Genomic DNA, 17482 nt, shown 5'->3' with positions numbered 1-17482 from the left:
AGTAGATCTATTCAAGGAAAATGAAACAAGCCTTGTGTCATTTAATAATATAACACGCATCTGGGCTGGTTCCTTTGCTGGAGTCTACCCTTGTTTGCGGCTGACTAGAAATACAATCCAAAAATCTTTCATATTCTTTTTTTTCTAAATCTAATTAAAGTGGCGTGAAAAAGTTTAATTCAGATATGTTTATTATTAATAATGCAACAAGAACTCATTTATCAGTCACACTAAAAGCTTTACTTTGAACCTCAGCGCCATTTTTTGCCAAAGATTTGCACAAGCTTTTGCAGAGCATATTGGGAAAATGTGAACAGATTTGCAGCAAATATGCTCAAAGAGGAATGAAAAAAAATCTGCAAATATAAATAAATTGGATTCTGCACACTTTTACTTATGGACCGTGGGGAAACAACCATGCCCTGCAGATAATGTAAATCTAAGTTTGTCTCCCCTCCATCACAAGTCTCATTGCCCTTCTGTTGTAAAAACAAACAACGCAAATATATAAATAAATAAATAGATTGATAAATAACTTACAGAAAAGACAGAACACTGAGAATTAGGCTACCCATGTTTTCCTTATGATTTTAGAGAGCTCCTTTGAAGATGAATGAAAAGTTCTTTTCACAACTTACAACAAATCAAATTGTATGCTGTGCATCTTTGGTCCTGCAACTCAGATGGTTTGATGCAAACGTTTGATAATCTCTGTGGCCTGATTAGTGAGCTAAGCTTCAAGATTCTCAGTGTGAGTGGGTGAGATCAGAGATTCCCCTTAGGCTAACATGCACAAGACACACACTGCATAGAAAAAAACAACCTGTACACATTCACTCTTAACCCATACTACACACTAAAAAAGGATGAAAAACAACAAACTCATAAAACCAGACACTGCTGAACAAACATCAGTTTTCTGCGATGCATGTGCAAACACACTTTCAAGCACTGTCCTAATGTGCAGAAACAATAAAGCAAATCTCATTAAGGGAGTGGGAGGTGAGGCAGCCAGGCAGAAAGATATAAATAGCCTGTCTGAATTCAACAAAAGAGGTGGAGGGGGGTCGAGAGACGAGAATGAGGAGGAGGAAAGGGAAAGGTCGAGCACAAGAGGGAGAGGATGACAAAGAGAAAGGGCTATAAAAGAAGGAATGAGGTATAGAAAGAGAATTGGAGAAGGCAATAAAATCAGAATAAAATTAGAAAAAAACAGCAGGTCTCATTGCAGGAGAAGGGTGGGGGCTGCTGTCACAGTTGTTTGCATATAGTAGCATGTGCCTTAACTAACTGTCCCAAGCTGCCTCCTGAAATCCAAGCATGGCTGCCACCCAAAACAATTTGGCTCCTGGACATTTATATTGTCACATCACATTTGACTGGACACACCAGCAACAGTGTTGTTAATCATCATGCATGCATGTTAACCTAATTTTTTTTAAAAGTGGAAGAAACTTCTTCCACTGCTAAAGAGCAGAGCCAGAAATCATTTGCATTCATTTGCATGAAGAGTCTGTAATTGATTTGAGGTGAGCAGCCTTAAATGACACATGAATAGCAGTGAAATGCTGCCACAAAAATATGCTTTCATAGGAGCTACACACAAAATAATCGGGGTATTCTGCTGATGCTGTGAGGCTGTGGGCCCGGGCCAGGGGCTGCAGTAGATAATCCCACATGGGACAGGTCAGACTTCAACATGGTTGAACAAAGCAGATTATCTATTGTCCTCTGTGTCACCCTCAGCCAACACAGACATGTCAAACACCAATAAAAAGAGGCTTTGCTTTACAACTGTGTTTGGTGTTTTTAGATGACCAAGTTCAAGTTCTTTGGCTCAAGGGCACTTTGACCTGACTATGATACATTCACAGACACAAATGGGTCTCTCAGCTATTGAACTTGGCTCACCATTTAGGTAGCTGTGTCAATTACAGGGCTGCAACTTATGTTTAGTTTTTAAAGTTGATTGGAAGAAAAGTCCTCAGTTTGAGTCATGCCTGTTTTTGGATAAATGATAGCATTTTCCTTCCTCTTCCATTTTTCTCCCGATTAAAGGTGAAGCACAGAGACTGTTAGCTAACTAAGCTAAGCAAAAGGACAGTTAGACTCTTTGGTTTATGTCTGTAAAAAATGACAACTGTTAATAAGTAGGCTTAAGAGGTGCAGAACAGATTGATTTTGTCTTTTGACTAGCTTGTAGTTGTAAATAGTCTCTGTGCTGAGATCTGCTAAGCTAAACGAAGCTATTTGTCAACTAAGTGTAGTGTCATTTGAATCTTTTTTTTTTATGAAAGCAGTACATGTGCTCATCTAATCTCGTGATTGTTTCCCACAAAATACTATTTGAACAGCAATTTATTTCAACTTAGAGGAATAATTGCACATCAAAATATCAGATAATTCTGTACATACATACATACATTTAACATTTTTAGAATTTCACTAATTTGACCCTATGAAACAGAAAAAAACAGATGTATTTTTTGTAAAGCTGGACAAGACAACATTGACAAAACTAATTCAGAACAATCCATTACATTTGGTCCATCTGGCAGGTCAGAGACAAAGCTTTTTCCTATAAGCCACGCAAGCTTAAAAGAAGAATAAATTGATTGAGTTGCGCTGTGTATTGTACACAACTAATGAAATCAGGTTCTGGCAGTATTTCATAGAGTCCTGCTCTGCAGTCTGATTCTGACCTCACTCTAATCCTCAGTCAAACCCCCTCGGGCTAAAACACTGGTTGAAGCTCATCCAAGGCTGAGAGAGACACAGCGGAGTGGAGGAGATCAGTGGTAGTGGCTTTGAATACCTCTGCTGACAGTCGGTGGGTGATGGTGATGTAGAGTAATCCCATTCACAACAAGAGAGCCCAACCCCCCAACCCCCCCCCCCCCCCCCCCCCACACACACACACACACACACACAGACATGCACGTTCATGTACTGTATGCTAGAATACAGATGATACCTAGAGTGCTATGGGGGTTGGTAAATGGAGTAGTGAAGAGTGTGTATATTTTTTCGTAATATAGCAGATGGTATCTGTGACTGGGTGTGTGTTTATAAAAAGGCTGTGATCTTAGTCCTCATCTGACCCGTTTACACATCGCCAAACGTTATCCGTTTCTCCTTTTCTTTTCCACTTTTCAGCTTTACCACCCGTCCCATCTCCTCAATCTCTTCCTGACTTTTCATCTCCTCCATATCCTCCTCCTCGCAGCCAAGGCAACAACACAAACACTCCCTCTCACTCTGTTACAACCACATCCCCTTGCTTCCCCCATCTATTCATGCTAATTGAGAATCACTCTCCCTTTTCCACTCTCATTACTTACATGTCAGCTCCATGTTTCCAGGTGTAGTGTGATACTCTCCACAATGAAATCGTGTGCTTCTGCCAGAGATGAGTTATTAATCGCCCGACGGAAGACAGAAATGGATGGAGGGATGGATGGAGGAGGCAGATGGGTCCTTGGAGGAGCTAATTGAGGACAATCAGCTTTAGCTGCAATAAGGGAAAGACTCTTCTGTCAATACAGCTGGTTTGCCTCCTCCTTTTGCTTTCTCTCTTCTTCCTGTCTTGCCTTTGTGTTCCTTCCCGAATCCTGTATGATTCTCTCTTTTGGTACAATCTCTTCAAAAACAAAGCCACCAACAAAAAAAAACCCCTCTATCCTTCCTCTTCTTGTTACTCCCCTCTACTATGATAAATGTGTAAGCCTTTCTATCCTTCCTCCCTCCCTCTGTGACTCTAAGAGCATCAGCCAGGCTGCCCTGCTTCGCTTATGTTGATCTCTGGGCTTTTGCCCTGATTGGATACACGCCACTATCACAGACGCCAATGGTGGTGCTGCAAAGGGATCACATGATTTGTGTGTGTGTGTGTATGTGTGTGGAGGGAGAGGTTGTGGGGAGGGAGGGATGAGAGAAGAAGGAGGAGGTGTACCTTGAGTGGCTGCAAGCTGCTACATCAATGAGGGATTTTTTTTTTCTATTTTCCCCCGAGCAGAGAGAGATGGAGTCTCTCTTCTCCAGTTAGGGAGATGGAGTAGGAGGAGAAGCTCTGAGCACAGACATTTGGAAGAAGAGACAACAGGCAGCCGTGCAAGACAAGACAGTCTGTGATAGACACTCCAAAACACATAAACACAGACGTGTACACATGCAGTGGAGAAGTGGCTCCATCTTACAGAAACAGAGCCAGAGTAGTGCAGCGCAGCAGCAGCAGTGGTAATTGGACAAGGGTTGCTATGGAAACAGGGGAAACGGTTGCCTGACGGACGTGGCTGTGCCCTGGGAGCATCAGACTTGGCTCCATTAAACACACAGAAATACACAGCATAAAGACACACATCTTGTTCTCTATAAATACAGGTTTTTTTTGTTACATAGAATGAAAACAAGACAGAATGTATAGTAGCTGCATGATGCCTGTTTGTGTGTGTGTGCTTAAGCACCACATTGTTTTCAAGCCTTGTGTCTGTGTGTTTTTCTTAAATGAGCATGAATGCATATAAAAGCCGGTCTTTGTGAGTGCTTGTGTGTGTGTGTGTGTGTGTGTGTGTGTGTGTGTGTGCGTGCGTGTGTTAATGTGTGTGCATGTGTGCAAGGAAGATGCTCAGTCACCCGTGAAAATCCAGCATCAGAGAGAGCTTTAGGCATTTAAGAAACACTCATACACTTGCAGACAGCATTGCAGTGCACACCTCCAACACTGATAACACCTGAACAGGGTGTTTTAGTATTCCACACCTCAGAAAGCTTGACGCCGTCAGTGTCTAGCAGCAACTGTGGGAGCTGCAGGGAAATGTAGACCTACAGTAGACCAAGCGATTTGAAGTGGACGCCCTCTGAATTATCCTTGACACAGCTTATAATCCTTCCACACACCTTGGAGAGGATAGATCCTCAAATACTGAATGAAGAGCTGAATAGCAGTGTGAGAGCATTTAGAGATCACAGTTACACACTATAGTCCTTTTACAAAACAGAATATTACTCAGGTTATGTTACCTCCTGGTACACAAAGGGATCTTTTGTTACTTACTTACTGGCTAATCTGTTCAGTTATCTCTTGTTTTTATGCCATATGTGTTATCATGAGATTTGGTGTAGACAAGCACTCTATCAAATACTCAAAATAGACTGAAATTGTTTGGATTTCTCCTACAGTGTTTTTCTACATCCTTAACAGTACCACACATACTTCCTTCCAAATATATACCAAGTCACGGAAGAGAAAAGAACCCTCTTATAAAGCTCAGATTTAAAACGATGATTTTGTGATCTGTTTTCTTTCTCCCCTCTTCTTCTGACATCTTCATCATCATCGTTTTCTGACCCACCATCCTGACCCTGATAAGCCCTTTAAACTTGAATCTAATCGTCTACTAGTTTTACATTGTTTTTATTTGTTCATACTCAAGATTTATTACTGAGCTTCCCAATGTGCATTTTTGGACATCTTCCTATACTGTTCATTTGTGTTCATTTTCTTTGAAAATTGCAACATCAAGGACAATTTCAGTCACAGATAAACAACCCATTTTGCTGTTGTTGATGGAAATGACCCTTTGTTTTATCATACAGTATGTTTGTCCTTATACTTTCATTGAGACCATGTTTAGAAAAAAATCTAAAGCATGAGATAAAAATGAAAAAAAAATCATTAAATCATGGGGCATTTTCAATTGTTTCCAATGGAAAGGAGTATGGCGACAAGATCTTTATTCCAACCTCGTAACAGTAAATAAGGGGGCGGGGCTTCACAAATGGTCAATTGAGTAGTAAATAAGTAAGTTTTGACATCTTCATCATCATCGTTTTGAGTGCTGACATCCAGAGCAGCAACCACACTATTAAGCTGATTGAAAACCCCAAGACTAAACAGTCCTGATATCGACAAGCTGGTGTTCATTTTCAGACTCACGAGGTACAGTGTGAAGAGAGAAGAGGGCAAGGAGGTAAGACAGGGAGACACAGGAAAGGGATGTATCCCATCTCACTTAAATCAGACTGTCACGCTCAAGGGAAGGATGTGAGTTATGGCATTGGATAACTGTATTTCCTTTTTGGAAACATGTGGACACATTAAGTCCAATTGTTCCCCAAGATGAACCAGAAGTACAGCTCATTATAAGATTTAGTAGTCTGTCCAAACCTATTTAAATTTGTTGAATCTATTGTCGTGCCATGATGTACGCTCCCATTTTCTTTCGAACAACAGACTTATGGGAGAAATTAGCTTGTGTTAAACTATACATGGCCTTTTTTGCAGCTTTTTGCATTCATAAAACATGGAGTAAAATAATGCTGAGAAGTTTTACCCACCATCAAAGGATGTGATGATGAGCAGTAAATATGAGAACACAGATGCAGATGAGGACTTCAATAGACTGTAGGTGGATTTGATATTTATTATTCAACAAAACTATAAAAGGACGGGTACATTTTTTCCCCCCGTCGTGACTACAATCTGTTGTGATTCATTATCAGTTTCCTGCAGCAGATAAAACCGCAGTACCAAGTCTCAAAACAACAACAACAACAACATCATCATCATCATCATCATCATCATCAAAAGGTGCCATTTTTATGATTTAGTTATCTCATTGTTAATTTGACAGCTAGACTTTATATGCAACATTGCATCCGAGCTCTCGCTTGAGTTGGAACTGATAGACTGGTTTATGAAACCCACGCTGCTGTCTTCCATCATTCATGTCTAAGTGAAGTAACATCTGCCGATGCAATTACAACATCACTTTGTTTATGCACACTGGCAATCACAAACTAAAATTACAACATGACTGATGAGATCTGAACTGTGATATGAATTGTTATTGACTGCCTTTTTTTATTCTATTTTATTTATCTGGAGAGCGTAAGACAAGCGTGGACAATAAAGATTTAAAAGTATTTTTGAAAAAGATGTGTGAACTGTAAAATTGGGAAACTTGTGTTTGGGATACTAGTGGAGTGATATAAGGGACAACGAGGAGATTGCCTGCAGGTTAAGTCACCTGTGGAGGTGATAAGTGAGGAACTGTTTCATTACAGATCAAAGCAGGTAAATTAAAGCAGAGGATTTGGACCAAGATCAAATCACAGCATGATAAGAGATGTGGACAATGGCTGCCTTGTAGCTCGGGAGTCTTTCTTTAACATAATCCGAATTCTGATCAACAAAACAGAGGAAAATAATATGGAATCTGTTTACCGTTTCATTTGATACCCAATTGAATTGAAACATATAATATCTGTAATAAACACCTATTTACTATCAGCGTCTGGCAATGCACACACACATTTCCTGTGTGAGCCGACTAAGCAGCAGCCAGCCAAGAGGAAGTTTTTCATCCTCTCCCAGACTGCAATGAGCTCCAAATGAAGATGTAGTAGCTGAATCAGGATCTCAGCCAATGCAGGCAGTTTAACTTTTATAACAAAAAAAAAACCTTGCAGGAAAAATGCAGACTGTGAAAATCCCCCCAGATGTGTATGTAGATCTCTTTTTCTCTTAATCTGCATCCCAAAAGGGAAACACCTTTAACGCTTCATGTTCACATTTGCAAACAGAGAAGTACATGTTCTTATCTAAACCCCTTAATAGGGTCTGTTATTGGCATGGGAATCTTGGCAATGCCATTCTAATATCTATCATAATTTGAGATGTGATTAACATAGTTAGGAGTGAGTTGCGTAACTGTGCTTTCTGCCAGTGTAACAGAAAGTCATCAAACCATAGCACAAAGCACAGTGCAAATCCTACAGTGCAACCATTTTCTTTGAAGTTCAATTCTTGTCGTATTCTGATTGCAAATATGAAGTTCACAAAAAAAGACTTTTTAAGGATTACCAATTACAGATTAGCAGTGCTCTAAATAGGACTTCCATAGGGGAAGCCAAAATCCACTTCAACAGAAAGTTCCTCACAGTTGCTTCAGACTAAATATTGTAAGTTTAACATTCACAGCAATTTTTTTTAAATGGTTAAAGTAAACGTCACACACTTTGTTTGCCTTCTTTAAAGTTACCATGAAAGGAAAAATACATTTTCCCTGTTTTAATCAAGCATTCACGGATTGGTCCAGTTTATCAGTCAATTTTCTGATGACTCATACTGCTCTCAACCAATTTCTGACCAATTAGATTATTCTAAACAAATGGGCACTGGAGTCAGCCTCCCCACTACATTTTATATATGATTTTGTTTTATATCCCCAAACCAAATGTAATCATCTGACATCCGTTACACCACATCTGACGGTTGCCAAAATTATGATTTGATTATAAGTTGATCCTCATTTGATTGTATGTATGTATCTTTATCTATAATGTCTTTTTTAAATGAACAAACAAGTAAAATTTATATTTCTATGTTATTATTTAAAATCATTAGCACATATGAGAGATGGCATCAGATTTAATATTGCAAAAGAAATTCATGTCACCAATCTCTACAATGTGGCAACTTCACAAGTTCCTTTGAAAAAATAAAGTATTTTTATTTAATTATTAAAAGAGCTGTGTCCCAAATCAACAGGAAATTATAAAAAAAACACTACTGAAAATGAAAGTGGGACTTTTCAAATTTCAAACCGACGCTGGCCTTGTAAAAACTAAATGTTACATAAAGGTTCCCGGAGCTGTCTCATCAGTATCTACACTGTGTTTGAACTTTTTCCAGACGTAGGGAGCCTGTCAACAGCACACTCAATGATCTAATTAATCAAGGATAAGATCTGGCATCAAGTGTTCTTAAAGTTTTCTCTTTTCCAGTGAGAATGCACTAAAAACTCATTACCTACTTAGAAAAAGTTTTAAATCCTCATTATTATTATATAACAGATAGAACTTTTTACCTTCTATCTCTTGTAAACACACTTTCAATGTAGCCTACCTTGTTGAAGTCTTCACTTGTGGCTCTCATCTCCTTCCAGGTTTTATTGAGCAGCTGGATGCAGATGCAGAAGAATTCCTCAAAGGAGCGATCGTGGGTGAAGAACATGGGGTGGAAGTCGTGACAGTTTTCACTGGCTGTGGGCAGAAAGAGAGGACAGATATTAGCAGTAGTTATAATCAGAGTGAATGAACCCTGTTAGCGATGGTCTGAAAACTATTGCATGTTGATAAGACAAATGAATGTACATTAAAGTCATACTTCACAATATTTAGCACTATTATGAAATAATATATACAACAGTCTATGAGTGCTAATGGACTTTTCCCCCCACCCTTAAAGTTTTCTGATGTAGTGAAGAAAAACCAGTTCGCTGCTCTTGTGGTTGAATGGTGGTGCTTCTCTGTGCCTTTCAATTGGCCCTCGGGGATAAATAAAGTTACTTAAATTGAATCTTCATTATGTGTCGAGGATATCTATTACTGTGCCACAGCAGCGTGTTTTATATACAGTTAATACTAAAGTGTTTTGCTTGATTGGTCAATACAGAATACATTACATTAAACAAAGAAGCTGGTAGCAAAGGACACAATAGATCAGCTGGGAAATGTTGGGTTGCTTGGCAACAGTCCAGTTTCAGTTGAGTTGTGACATTAGTTTATTGCTGAAGCAAAAAGTCATCTGTTGTTGATCACTACTTTTACTATTTGCTGCTTGTAACTGTTGTATAAAAACAATATCACACTCAAGGCCAAGATGATGAAGACTACTGAATATCAGCACTGCTGTGTTTACACTACACTCGTACCTTCAACCGAATAAACAGATTCAAAATATGGCATCTTAAAGAAGAAACAGATTGATAAAATATATGACAGACTGCTCAAAAGAGATAATCTCGCTGTCCCAGGAGGGATCTTTTTATTCAGCATCCCACACATGGCAGGAGGTTAATGTGTTTACAGGTGATTGCATGGGAATGACCACTGAGTGAGATACAGTTCTCCTATATGAAGCAAGACTGTTATTGAACATTTCTTGAAACACAAAACATCCACTGGAGACACACTGTGAACAACAAGCTCTGTTCCAACTGAATTAAGTAAAGATGTTTTCATTTTCCAAAGCCATAGGGGGTTTATATTGTTATTAGCTGTGCAATGAAACGTTTCAATACCCACTTTTTGGTTGAGAGTGTGTTCGAAATAAGAATGAGAGGGAAGAGGGGAAGCCAGGGCTTTTGAGTGCCCAAACCATATTAACCAAGAGGTAGAATAACAAGGCTTGACATTCATTCCAACTAAATTTGTCTCCCTCTTGTCGTCTTGCTGAGATGAGTAGCGGCTTCAAGCCAAAGGTTGGTTCATTTAGAGACTTTCCGAGCAGAGCAGCAGGGAAACTGGCCCACCATGAGCAGCCATGAAAATAGATGGAAGGGGTCAGACAGCGAATGAAACTTCACGGTATAATAAGTAATGCCCACAGGCCACAGGCACAGAGACCTGAGCTTTGATGTGAAGCGATGGATGGGAGAGTAAAGGGAGGGCGAGGTGAAGCAATCCAGGAGGGATATGCTTCCGGTGCTGTTAGTCAATCAGTAAACTAATGGAGGTGAGCCAAAACAGATGCTAACTGGCTGCTTAGGTGACAGTTCTGACCTCCAAGGGACAGACAGAAAAACAGGGAAGGAACCAAAAATAAGGGGTGAAAATAACTCAATCTACTACATAATTGGCTATCTACTAAAAGTTGTTAGATAGGTTGATGTTTGGAGTGACCTTTGAGGTAAACAGGTTTTTATCAGTAAGACCAACAGATCCCGAGGTGCCAAGATGAGAGGAATTACATGTCAAGGCTTATTTCAGTGGCAGTCTCAGGTGCTGCTGCAGATATATCTCCATCCTGAGGTTCTGCAAGGCGTGCTGACTTGCCGACAGCTTTATTACCTCTCACAGGGCGAGGCAGGACCTGAAGCAGCACAGCAATGAGGCACAACAAACCATTATAGCATTTGGATGCATAGAATAGTTCACAAACAATGATCTGCATTGTACTATTCTGTTTGCAAATATACTTGACTACAAAGTGCCATTCACTGAATATTTAATCTTTGTCCAAAGTGTAGACACAATTGAAGAGGAATAATGTTTTTGCCACTTCTCTGCCAACCTCTGGGAGAAAATCCCAGCCATATGGATGTAACACTTGAAACTCGAAATGAAATCTAAATTGAACTTAAAGAATTGAACCTACAGATTAGTCTGGACAAAGACAGAGGTCCAGACAAGGTTTTCAGGTCTATTTCAGCATTTAATATAATCTGAGAGTCTGCTCTTCAACCTCATCATTTCCATCAAATTACAAATTTAACCAAAGGATCACTGACATAATATTTGCAGATTGCACTATATTTATTGAGCTTTTAAGATGTAATAATAATAATTATTATTATATATTTCTTTCAAGTCACACAAGGTCACCTTACATAGGATAAAAGAATAAATTACAACATCGTACTGTATAGTTGGAGCAGAAGCTTAATCTGTGTGGAAGAGAGAAAGAAAAAGCAACATTTCCCTTCTTTTTTTGACATGCTAGATTAAATGTCACAGCCAAAACACTCCCGCACTGAACACATGCATTTAAAATTAGCCAACTTATCGGAAAAGGCGCTGTGTGAGTGCAAAGTCATGGGACTTTGATTCGGGAACTCTTCTCTTAACCTGGTTGTACTGGGATTCTATATGTTGATGAAAAGGATGATACACCAGGCCCCTTGTTTTCTATGCTCCACATTTTTTATCTTAATATCATGCGTTGTGCATTATAGCACATGTGATAGATATTAAAAATCAACATCATGCCATAACCTTTGTCCCTTAGACAAGTCAGAGTACTTAAGCCCAGAGCTCCTAACCACTAAGAACTGGACTATTTAACTGGTTGAAACAGGTTATGTAAACCTATTTTTGTCTTCTTCCTTGTATGAAGAGAAACGGTCCTCTCCTCCACAGGCAGCTAACTTGGTCATGGTGATGGGGTGGGCTACTGGACCTATTAACGCCCGAGGAGTAGGACACTATCCAATGCATGAGTCACACAGACACAGACACAGACACACACACACACACACACACACACACACACACACACACACACACAACCCTGAAGCTGATTGTCACGCCAGGAAACAGCGGGGTAGATATGAACTCACTCTCAATTTTAAGTGACAATTTATGACTTTTTTTTGGCCGAGCATATGGGCCCTGAGCAGAACATTCAGATGGATGGAAAATAGGCGGTAATGAGTTTTCTTTGTCCTGTATGCTTTACATCCATCTGCACAGCCAGATGTTCCGTGCATGCACCACCCATAAAGCAGGTAACAGGACACTGTCATGACCACTTTAGGTGAAGCTAGAACATATGCCCACATGGATCTGAAAACGTGATGCTTTATAGTTACGATGCATTATTTAGTGACCATGTGTCTCTACAAAATTATGAAAAATAGATGGAACAACTGGTTCTATTTGTTATGGCACTAACTTACAAGATCTTCTACACTGCCCCCCTATATGAATTGGAGAAAACTACAAACACCATATATGGACACATTTGTCATTTTTCTTTGAAGTTAGGATGAGAAAGCTAAACTGATATAAAAATAAAGTATTGCCTTGTTACAGGTTGTAAATTATAGGGAAACTGACAAAATGTTACTATATTAAACTTCCTGAGTGGGCATCATTTCCTCTTATTCATGTTGTGATTTCTGTGGATCCTGTTCTGTACAATAATGTTTAATTGATGTTTGTGGTTTTCATTGGTATATGCTTCTCTGTTTACATGTAAAACGTTTTTATATATTTATTCATTTGACTCTTCTATGTTGGCATCTCAATTCTAAAGTTCATTTAGCAAACACTTTTGTCCAAAGGGATGTACACATCAAGGGGTAAGTTTTAAAACGAGCAAGAATTTACAGAGGAGGAAACAACATAAATAAGTAAATGTGCACAAATCAAGACTAATTTCTCCAAGTGGACACTGAACTTCCTATGGTATGATATAGTATTGCATCACATCTTATTGTACCATACTGTACCATACCAAAATGACAATTGGTAGCAAAGAGCTGAAAGGTATTTTGATGTAAAGGTAAAACAACATTTGTTGCAAAGTCCATTGTCCTTGAAAAGTATGAACAAGGATGAACTGGTAATTGTTCTTCTAATTTGTTTGTATCTGGATTTTATTTTCTAATGAATCCTATTCTTAATGTGTACATCACTGATTGCTCATCATAGCATGCACAATCTAAGGAGGACATCTTCAGATGGTCTGTTAACCAAACGAACTGTCCAGATCCAAACAGTATTCTAATAACGCTGACAGTATGTATCGAGAGAACACAGAAATCTCACATTGGAGCAGTTTGAACCTGCATATCTTGGCATTTAAATATTTGACCAAATTTATAAAATGCAATTTTAACAGACTACTTTTTAACATCACAAGTAGTAATTAACACCGACACCCCCCTCTAACCATTAGTTACAAAAACATTGTCATAAATTCAAGAAGCAAGAAACCTAAAATCAGAAAATGTCTGAGAAATTGTCTTCATCCAAATGTGAGGTAACATTACTGTTAGAATGTACAACACTTTGAACATTTTATTAAGATGCAGCAGGCTGAAGGTTTTTCATTTTCAGAGGAGTTTCAAGTCTTTGGTTACAGCTTGAATTAGATGACAATGGAAACAATAATGCTTACCAACATCACTAAACGTCATCATGACAAAACCACAAATCAAAAGCTGCAGAGGTCTTTCTTCTCTCAGTTTTTTCTCCGTCAGTTTATCTCCTGGGACATGTGAGGCCGGGCTGTAGTCAAGGGGTCCCTGTCATGTCCCTGCAGTGAATGTGCGCTTTGGTTTATGGGGGTTTTAGTGTGTGAATTCAAGCGTGAGTCAGTGTGGACCAGCTGTTGCCTGTCATGCTTTTATCAGAGTCCATTTAATGTGAGGACTTAGAGGGCAGCGTGTGACGTCAAATTAGAGCTAATTACCAAACTGGACATACACTGATAAAATGTTTGTGTTGAAAGAGTGAGTGTGTGAGAGAAATCGAAAAAGGGAAGACAGCGATGTGGGTTGAATGCCAACATGGCATCTGCCAGGACTGTGTGTGTGTGTGTGTGTGTGTGTGTGTGTGTGTGTGTGTGTGTGTGTGTTTCCTTTCTGCGTATGTGTGTCCATGAGAGTGCACAAAGTTAAGTGAAAAGACCCAGAGAGTCACCTTGCAGCTTCACCACACGATGGATATACAGTGAAAAGTGTCATCCTCACTCTAATTAGAATAACAGCATGCCCTGATGTCCAACTGTGACAAGGGGAGTGTGTGTTTGTGTGCGTCAGTGTGTGTACGGCGAGCAGCATTAGCCCCATCTTTCTGGTCCAGGCACTGATCGCGTGTGAAGGATGCAACGACAGCAGGTTCACGGACATGCAAAAACAGCCCGTGTATGACTTAGCATGCTGACTGAGAGCTTCTCATGCTATGGCAATCAGCTCAGCATGAATGGACAAATATATATTTTTTTTTTTATACAGGCAACTATTAAATATTCAAGTTTACAAAAGGTAAAGTAAAGGCATGTTCAAAATTTTTCTGCAGATTATTTTCTGCAGCATCTTTTTAAATGAGACAGATATATGCTGAAAGACTGTATAGACATGGATGTGGTCCGGTGCCTGTTGGACTGTTAAGAAGCGTTACTGTAGGAAGCGTAACAACAGCAGCTGCCATGTTTGATTTAGTCAATCAAATTGGTGGAGTTGAGGCTTGAAGCTTCCTGGGAAACAGCTACATCGCCCCCACCAGTCAGTCATCTGCACCACTAATGATGCAAATGTGTGCTTAACTTGTAACTAAAACCAAAACCCACGTTTGAACAGATACAGAGATCAGCTATTTTAGCTTGTCAGACCAAAAGTGTTTTGGTACCAAACCGTAGAAATGTTTAAGTCTGCTGAAAAGCTCAACATGTTATCATGGGTTCTAATGGGGATCACTTGGCTTTGCTGCCGAGGAACTGCATTTCCCCTATACATTGGCTCAATTCTTGAACAACAAAGGTCACTACTTGGGCAAACCGTAAAGAGCAAAAAATAAAAAAGATCCTACTCTAATTGTACTGATTTTTTTCAAATGAGAATTTGAACCACCACATGTGACCCTCTCCCGAGACTGGCCACACAGACTAAAAGCTTATTCAAGGTTAAAACCAACTCATAAAGAACGGAATTTCAAAAGCAAAAGTAAAAAGTTTTTTTTTAACTTACTTTTTAAATTAGAAGAAAAGATTGCTATAACCATTTTGTCATTATTAACCTACAACAAATTACTACAATCTTACAAGAATCTTGTTAGTTTTGTTAGGGTAGATTCTCAGACAAATATGCCACCTTGAAGCTCCTGTGAAGAGTTTTCAGCTAATTATGAAGCAGACTGAATTAAGCCTCTTTACGAGCTGCAAAAGCAAAAGGTTAAAATCAGGGACGACAAGACTAATTATTTCTACATAATCATTTTTAATGCCTGAAGGATTGGGGTCAATTGAAGTGATTTACATGATGCTACAGAAACAGCCTTTGTTGACTGTGTTGATCCCGTTGAGATTAGGAGACCTGGCTAAGACAGGCACCAGCAAAAAACACAAAGTTGCAGACAAATTCACAAAAGCCAAAAGCATCAACAAAAGCATCAACATTCCATATAATCTATTTATATGACTTTCATTTTAGATTGAGAAACATCGAAGGATTTAAGGATCATGATGTTTGAGTTTGAATCTGTAAAATGGGAAATAATTCTTTCATTTTATTACATTCTAGTCACGCCAGCAAAGCTGCTGTCTTGCAATGGCTCTTGGAATTCAAGGCTTCTAGCCTGAAACTAATGATCATTAAATAAACATAATGTCAAGAGAATGAGGTCACTGAATCAATTTAAAATGTAAGATGAAAAAAAAGAAGAAGAAAAAAAACGTAGTATGTGTCTGTATAATGGTGTACAAAATAAACTATTTGGCACCAGTTCTGAATTTGTTTATATGTATTTTAAGCATCCCACATCTCTTGGTATCAGTGAGGAAGTGAGGCATACAAGGAATCTGTAATTGGAGGATAAAAACAGGGAAACGTTTAAGCCTTTTTCTCCTCTGTGATTTCTAATTATGTAACCAAAAAAAAGGTTTTAGCGTGCAGTTCAACAATCGTCAAGCTGCATGAAAGGACAGAGGGAGAGCGAAGGAGAGAGGGACAGAGGGAGAGAGCAGGATGGCAGATGGAGAGAGAGAAAATGAGACCGAGGGAGTAATAAGGCACTCCAGCCTGACAAACATATCCACAGCATTCAGCAGCACTTCTGCTTCTACGGTCTCACATTTTCCTCAAACAGAATAAGGCTTCACAAACTTGTTGAAATTGAAACAAATATTTTGCAAGCACCTCATGGGGTTTTCTATGTACTGCTTGTGTGTGTGTGTGTGTGTGAGTGTACATCTTGTGCAAGGCTCTTCTTCTGTCTGAGTTTACATTTGACCAGATCTGCAAGTTAAGGCCCTTTTTTAATAAACAGCTTCAGTATTCTTAAGAGCAGTGTGTATTTTGTGGTGAACATGTGTGTGTGTGTGTGTGTGTGTGTGTGTGTGTGAGTGTGTGTGTGTGTGTGTGTGTGTGTGTGTGGTGGGGCACCAAAGGAGCTCCTTGCAAAAAAAGCACTGCTGTCACAGGCAGGACTGGGTTTCATCCAGCCCACCACTTGAGTCCAGGGTTGATGAGAGCTGACAGGGGACAAAAAATGTTTTCGAAAAAACTTCAAGGATGCTTATAACTTCAGATTTTTGTGCACCAATCTGTCAAGCTCCTTGTTATTTGCACACTTTAACTCTAAAAAAACCCTCTACTGGTGTATGCCAAAGGCTACAAGGTGGGAAAACCCTGAAGAACGCTCCCCCTTTAACTGAAAGCTACAACTGACAAGATTGTGAAGTGGTTTCTGGCTGCTGAATAAGATCCTCATGTCACGACTTGAGGGATACTTGGGATTCTACGCCTGGCCTTTTCGCCTCTTGCCATCCTTCACTTCCTTCATGATTCATGGAGGGAGACTTGAGGGAGGGATCAGCGGCTAAACCTTCAGACTTAACAAGCCATTTCTGTTGGGACCACTTTGTCAGTTAATGTTCAGCTAACTCTTAATTTTGCATAATAATGTTTGGTCTCATAGACAACTCCTTTTTCACTGATAATTTATTTTCAGAAGGCAACTGAAAATGATCAAAGGGGATACAAAAGGTACATTTTATGCAGCATAATTATTAATAATTTAGCATGCATAATGAGAAGTAGTTCTTTATGAATGTAATGAATCATGAATAAGCTACATTTATGATTCATTACATTAGTAAAGAACTACTACTCATTATAGGCTGTAAATTAACATTAACAAAGCTTGAGTGACATCACCCATTGGTTTCTGAAGGGCTGTTTTGGAATCCCATCTG

The 17482-nt window shown here is 39.3% G+C and overlaps 2 protein-coding genes across 7 annotated transcripts in view; one reads left to right on the top strand and one right to left on the bottom strand.

Moving 5' to 3' along the window:
• elmo1 (engulfment and cell motility 1 (ced-12 homolog, C. elegans)) overlaps positions 1 to 17482 on the bottom strand; it is a 97676-nt gene that overhangs the window by 20946 nt on the left and 59248 nt on the right. For 5 of the 6 annotated variants that reach the window (XM_079368578.1, XM_079368580.1, XM_079368582.1 and 2 more), the window contains one exon: positions 8909 to 9045. In XM_079368578.1, coding sequence (XP_079224704.1) covers positions 8909 to 9045 — 137 coding nt within the window. Of the gene's footprint in view, positions 1 to 3341; positions 3803 to 8908; positions 9046 to 17482 lie in introns of those variants that run through there. The other variant, XM_079368583.1, reaches the window with a different exon arrangement.
• Positions 1 to 17482, top strand: part of cd164l2 (CD164 sialomucin-like 2) — a 102379-nt gene that overhangs the window by 53247 nt on the left and 31650 nt on the right. The gene's annotated exons all lie outside the window — the stretch shown is intronic.

This window comes from Symphodus melops (genome assembly GCF_947650265.1).
Source record: "Symphodus melops genome assembly, chromosome: 18".
Classification (NCBI taxonomy): domain Eukaryota; kingdom Metazoa; phylum Chordata; class Actinopteri; order Labriformes; family Labridae; genus Symphodus; species Symphodus melops.
This window is presented reverse-complemented; position numbering and strand designations above follow the sequence as displayed.